The sequence below is a fragment of the Elaeis guineensis genome, chromosome 7, assembly GCF_000442705.2.
Source record: "Elaeis guineensis isolate ETL-2024a chromosome 7, EG11, whole genome shotgun sequence".
NCBI lineage: Eukaryota > Viridiplantae > Streptophyta > Magnoliopsida > Arecales > Arecaceae > Elaeis > Elaeis guineensis.
In genome coordinates this window covers 92,701,811-92,708,374 of record NC_025999.2, presented here as the reverse complement: position 1 = coordinate 92,708,374, position 6,564 = coordinate 92,701,811, and the positions used below count along the sequence as shown (strand labels likewise).

Below are 6,564 nucleotides of genomic sequence, written 5' to 3'. Positions count from 1 at the left end.
AAAATAAATTAAAATAAATAAAAATAAATTATAGATAGTCCCAATTGATGAAAATAGAAAAAAAACATAATGGGTGATGTCACATAGAATTTGGGTTGGATGGAGTTTTTTTTTTTATTCTTGGTAAACAATTGGATGGAGTTTGGATGATATAGGATCATGCTCAGTCCATGAATCTTACAAAATTTTCAGTCCGATTCTCTAAAAAAATAGCCAAACAAATCCTTGGGAGGAAAAAAAAACTTGATCTTAATTTTGGACCACCTAAATTTTAATTCCAATAGTTCCTGGTTATTTCTAGCTATAGCCATAGCAAACATTGATGCAATGTATCCTTTTTGGCTCATAAGCATCAGCACATGTAGCCTCAATTTTTAATACAGAAAATGGAGAGTAAAAACTCCACCAGCATCATTCACAAAGCCTGGATTTGGTAAAGGATTAGATGGTTGCGGAGTTGCTTTCGTAATAATGGATGGGAAATTTCCGTACTAGATATTGTCGAATGCTAAGGAAACATTTCATTAAAGATGAGATAGCTTCCATGAAAACCTGTGTGACTCTAACCCATGATATCAATGACTTTACCATGCGGCTTTCCACCTCATACCGCAGCTAGGCTAACATGAACAGGGGAGGGGGCAGCAGCTATTAGGTTTTGTGTATAAAATAATTTCTATCTCGAAATCCTAGACGCAGCAGGATTTATATAGACCCTGTATGCTGCGCAGTGCAACATCATTCAACCAATCAGAAAATTCCAATAAATTTTGAAAAAATTCTGATTGGTGAAGTGATGTCATCTGATCATATCAGATAAGAACCCCACCTTATCTCCAAAAGATGGCATCAACATTGGATAAGCACAAATAGAGGTGGCACCCAAGAGTCCATGTTAATCAGGACTCTTTTATCCTTATCCATTTGGGGCGCCCACTTTAATCCAATTGGGCTCACGCCATAATCTGATTATGGCACCCAATTTGATGTGGTTTAGGCATGTGGACACTCCACAAAAATCCTCCAATGAGCTCTCTTCAGTTTAAGACCCATATGTCAACATTTGACAGATGTCCTAAAATGAAATTGGCAGGTGCTAGGAATTAGCAGGTGTTGTCTTAAATTCATCTCATGAATTAAGACAAGCCTTTTCTGAGCTGGACAAGCTTCATTTAGACTGAGAGAAATCTTTTTAAAGTTCTCTGGATGAGTCAAATCACATTTGGCTCAGTAGAGACAGAAAAGATTACATGAGGAGAAAGTTAGGCTCAATCGAGTACTAGCACGATTTTTTTGAATCTAATTGGATCTAATCCAAATCAATTGGGCTAGCCCAATTGATGACATCCAGACCCTAACCCTTGTTTGTGTGATCGAGTTAGGTTCAATTCTGTATGGTAATGAGACATGTCATGATCTCATCATCGACATCATCGAAACTTTTTTCGATGGACCAGAACTCTTCTGATTCAGACAATTAGAATGATCGATCATCAATATCATTCTAATTGCTTCCAAAATCTATCAGTGACACCTAGCAGTATGTGATGGCAACCCATCAGAATTGAAGACGAACTTCTCGATGTAGCTACCTGTGTGATTGAGTTCTTCTTTCATGAGTTCCGACTGAATTAGGGTTAAGGTGAACTCATCGAACTCAACATCAGTCATATGAATCAATCGATCAATCTGAGTCTGATGTGAAATCCCAATAGAAAACTCTTTTTTCATTATTTCACTCTGCCATGGCCATGGGCTTAAAGACTCGATCTTTGGATCACCATAAGACTACTCCTCTCTTCTACCGAGGTTGATAGATCCCATCTTGGTGCGACCTAGTTCCTACAATGAATATGCTACAGCCAACATACACCTTAGGATTCTGAATGGCTAGGAGACCGAGTTATGATGTAGTCAAACTATAACACACTCAAGGTGAACTGTCGATGCACCTCAGGTCAAAGAACTAGACACACAACTGCAGCATCGAGCTAGTCATCGACGAGAAGGTAGACTTCCTTATGACTGCTCGATATGGTCACGCTCAGTACTCTCGTTCTCAACAAATACCTGTACTCTTGCTCTGGTGTCTCTACACCGTAGACTCAAAATACATCTACCCTAAGGAAGCGATCGTACACTAACCTTCCGGATCGATCACCATCCTCGTGATGATCCTATGATCAGGAGCTGTTTATGAGTTAGTTATGTAAATTCATGCCTTAAATTTTCAATTCTTGAAAATATGAATTGACATTCCTACTAACTCAAACGATGTATCATAGACACAATGTACACAATGTGATAGAAGAATAACCCATTTATAGATTTATAGTCAAAATTATAAATTTGTCTTTAGATTTGTACAGGAATGTGTCAGCCGATCTGGCATCTAGGGCACACATCTAACAGAGGTGGCTATGTAATTACATGTAATTTTACAATCCTGTAATCTTGCAACAAAATCACTTTAAGATCAAAATACTCCCATCAAAATAAATTTTAGATAGTCCCAATTGGTGAAAATAGAAAAAAAACATAATGGGTGATGTCATAAAAAATGATTGGCCTCGAAATTAAGTTGTTCCTCTAGAAAATAGATAATAATCAATAAACAAGGATGGAGATATTTTGAAAAAATTAACTTATATTCTATATAATTTAAATTATATATTAAATATTATAATATAAAATTTTTTATAATTTTATAATAATATTATCATATATATTCAACACTATAATGTAAATTTTTTTTTAATTTTATCAGATAATTATATTTTTTTTACAATCGTGTCATCGTAGCAACGTTATCTAAATAATGCATCAAACGCTACCTCAGTGTTATTCTATCAAAAAAAAAAAGGTTCAGCGTTAGTGTGCCACAGAAGCGTAGCGTACGCGAGGAAAAGCTAGGCGCTACCACCTGAAAAGCTAGTGGCGGGAGGAACAACAAGAAAGTTACGTGGCGATCTCCGCAACTCCCGTGATGGTGCCCGAAGCGTTCGCTTTGGCAGAATACAAAGAACTTTTGGGCAAACCGTGAGCTTAGCGTGGCATCTTCTCTAGTGCAAGCCAGTCTTATGTGCTGGCTCTTGTTTTCTTGTACCGGCACGTATGATAAAAGCCACCAGAATGCATTAAAACCATGGATCGGAATTAAGAGGTTCAGGTTGTCAGGGTGGACTCAGAGAGAGCTCGAGAGTGTAGAGACGCGGCATCAGGAGTTTCCAACAATGATGTGCGGCAACCAAGAGGGCCAAGTTGGTAACAACGATGAGAGCGGAGGAGGGGGTTGTGGCCGCAATTGCCTCTCCAAGTGCTGCCTTCTTCAAGGAGGTATTCCTCCATGCACAAACTCTGTTCGGTGAAATGCCCCCATCCATTTTTGTGAAGTATGACAAGCGTAAGTGAACGTTGTTTATAGTGTGAATAGCGGATACAACTTTCATAATTTAGTGAGTTGCTGGTATATATCATGCATTTGTTTATCTGTACCATCTCAAATATGGTCTATCTAATCGCTCTAAATCTTTACACCGATAGCTCTCTCATGGACGAATGAAGATGATACCGGTCACCAATCTCTCAAATCGCTAACAGAACTCGATCTATATATATCAGCTTATAGTGTGAATAATTGATTTGGAAACAAAGAAAGAACAAACAAGAACCACAAATTGGTTCTATTAAATCTAAACCGTCCCTAAATAAATTTTGCTAAGAAACAAATATCCATAGCGACAGTCTCAGTGCATTAATCCCAGGCGGTCTAAAGAGTAATGCACAATATTTATTGGTTTAAAAGCCACACCCCTTGTTACGTAAATCAAACAAAATAAATTTTATAGGCCAGAAGCCTTATGAACTATGTTGCCGCAAAGCTCCGGGGCAAGGTCGGTTGCGGACCGAGCTGAAGGTCGGCTTGGAGACGAGCTGGAAAGAATTACTCCGCTACCTACAATCAAAAGTCCACTTACTGGAATTTGTCCGGCTTGGGGGCCTGAAACATAAGTGCACACATTGTGGTGACCATCATAGATAGTTATTGTGCACGTTATGGCGGAAATGTTGGCCCATGGCCTAGATTCCACGGGATCCCATTAAGCCATTTTTTTTCTTTATTAAAAAGGCCCGTTGATTAGTTGATTTCGTTGGTACTCTGCCGAGGTGGCTCCTCGATGGGCGACCAAGGTCAGGAAATGGGAAGACACAACAACAAACTATTATTTATTGGCTTATCATTATATGTAATTATCAGAAATGGATCTCATGTTGATTTATTTGTAATATCTTGATCACCTTCTAAATTGTTAATATGTGTAAAAATCAATGGATAGGGGCCAAGCTTCCTCTGTATTCTTTCAGCAAGTCCGCCAAGGATTCTGGGCGTTCATCAGAGGAGAGAGTGCCTCATTCATTGTTCCTTGATAGGCTTCTCAAAGTGGTAGGTAGTAGTTCTATTTAGGATTAGATTTCTCCGTGTAGTCACTTTGGATGAGCTTAGAGTTGTAGTTGATTACAGTGGGAGGAGTGCAGGCTTATAGGACTTTTCCACCATGATATCACTGCCTGTGAAACTAAGGTCAGGATCCATCTTCTAGTAATCTACTCTTTGCTTGCCAATCCATGTATTGATGCTGCATATATCTAGGTGGGCTTCTTTGCATAATTATTTCTTGCGTGTGTTTATGCACAGATACTTCCAGGAGAACATGGTTTTATAGTGGTATTGGTTGAAGGTCGTGACCTCAAGAAACGGCCAACTGAGTTTGGACTTGATAAGGTCCTCCAACACTTTGATGGAAGAAAGTTCAACTTTACAAAAATTGGTCAAGAGGAGGTGGTTTTTAGATTTGAAGAAAGTGAGACCAATGAGGCCCAGTACCTCGAACATGCTCCTGTAATGGCATCAGCATGCCCAAATGTGATCGCCATCAATGTGGGTACATCTCCTTTGTGACCATTTCAGTTTATTTTCTTCGCCGATAGATGAAATTGTTGGACTCTTTTATGTTGCAGGTGAGCCCAATAGCATACGGCCATGTGCTTTTGATCCCTCGCATGCTAGACTGCATGCCACAGAGGATTGATCGAGAGAGCTTCTTACTTGCCATGCACATGGCAAGGGAAGCTCAAAATCCCTATTTCAGAGTGGGTTATAACAGTCTCGGTGCATTTGCCACCATTAATCACCTCCACTTCCAGGTTGCAAACCCTTTAATACCTCCTTCCCCCAGACTTTTAATCGGCTAGTATAAGCTTACAGCTGAAACTTCTAGTTTCCTTGCTGACCTCATGGTGGCAGGCTTACTACTTGACAGAACCATTCCCAGTGGAAAAGGCTCCTACTCAGAGAATTGCAACTTTAGGGAGTGGGGTGAAGATTTCTCAACTGTTACATTATCCTGTAAGAGGTCTTGTTTTCGAAGGTGGAAGTAGCCTGGAGGATCTATCAGATGTTATCTCCAGTGCCTGCATTTTCCTTCAAGATAACAACTTCCCCTACAATGCCCTCATATCTGATTCTGGCAAGCAGATTTTCCTTTTACCGCAGGTAATTCTAATTAAGTGCAACATCACAAATGCTTCAGTTACGCACATTTTTTAACATAGAAATCAAGTGTTATTTGTCTTTTTTTTTAATGACATCCAAATGAATGAGCAGTGGTATGCTGAGAAAAGGGCCCAAGGAAAAGTTAGCCAAGAGATCCTTGAAAAGCAAGTGAATCCAGCAGTATGGGAGCTCGGTGGTCATTTTGCATTGAAGCGGCGACAGGATTATGAGGAAGCATCAGAAGGGAGTATATGTAGTTTCTTGGAAATGGTGTCTCTCTCTGAGGAACGGTTCGCAGCGATGAAGGGATATATCTTGGGAGCCCTTGCCGGTGGAGGTGTCAAGGATATCATGGAAGGGGCACAAAGGGATGGAAAATTTGTAAGCAATGATCCTTCCTGCAAAAACTAGATTGCTTTTGTTGCTAGCAGTGATGGTGGGTTCTGCATTGTGCTTCAGTAAGTGGGTGGACGTGTGCTTCATCTCTGCTTATTATTCTTCAATTGTGGTTTCTTTTGTGGTTCAGTTCAGATGATCTTCAGTCAGCATCAAATGTGTACTTGATAAAATTATAACTTTGCTAATGTTATAGGTCAATCGCTCTTTCTATTCCTCATATATACATGATATTAACTCTCTTTTTGTCCAAATAACTTTTTTTTTTCTTTTACATGTATATGTTTTTTATGTTGTTCAAACATTCAATTCCATGAATTTATAATTATTTTATGACAAGCGTTCATGATTATAAATTCACCACCATAGTTATTCAAAACATTCAAAAATACTAAAAACTTTTATCTATTTTATAGAATTGTGAATTTTGGAATTTATAATATTTTAATAAGGAAAAAATGGTGGCAATTACATTTTAATACAGTAGCAACAAAGTTGCTTAAGCTTCCGCATAACTAAAAGTGTTTGTTATAACATTTTTTTATAATATATTATGAATTATTGGAGCCCTCCCCTAGGATAAATTCTAGATTTGCCCCGAGTCCTTCAATACT

General features: G+C 38.7%; 1 protein-coding gene across 3 annotated transcripts; it reads left to right on the top strand.

Moving 5' to 3' along the window:
- The first annotated feature begins 2,864 nt into the window (after positions 1-2,864).
- Positions 2,865-6,226, top strand: LOC105048537 (GDP-L-galactose phosphorylase 1). 3 transcript variants are annotated; one of them, XM_010927865.4, is made up of 7 exons: positions 2,865-3,336; positions 4,338-4,444; positions 4,523-4,582; positions 4,697-4,939; positions 5,020-5,205; positions 5,306-5,554; positions 5,666-6,226. In XM_010927865.4, the coding sequence occupies exons 1-7, from the start codon at positions 3,081-3,083 to the stop codon at positions 5,963-5,965; spliced, it is 1,401 nt and encodes a 466-aa protein (XP_010926167.1). In that variant the 5' UTR covers positions 2,865-3,080; the 3' UTR covers positions 5,966-6,226. The 3 variants fall into 3 exon arrangements, with proteins under 3 accessions (XP_010926167.1, XP_010926168.1, XP_073116307.1); XM_010927866.4 differs by having other exon boundaries at positions 3,131-3,403; XM_073260206.1 differs by lacking the exons at positions 4,338-4,444; positions 4,523-4,582 and having other exon boundaries at positions 3,131-3,336; positions 5,666-6,224.
- Positions 6,227-6,564: the final 338 nt, after the last annotated feature.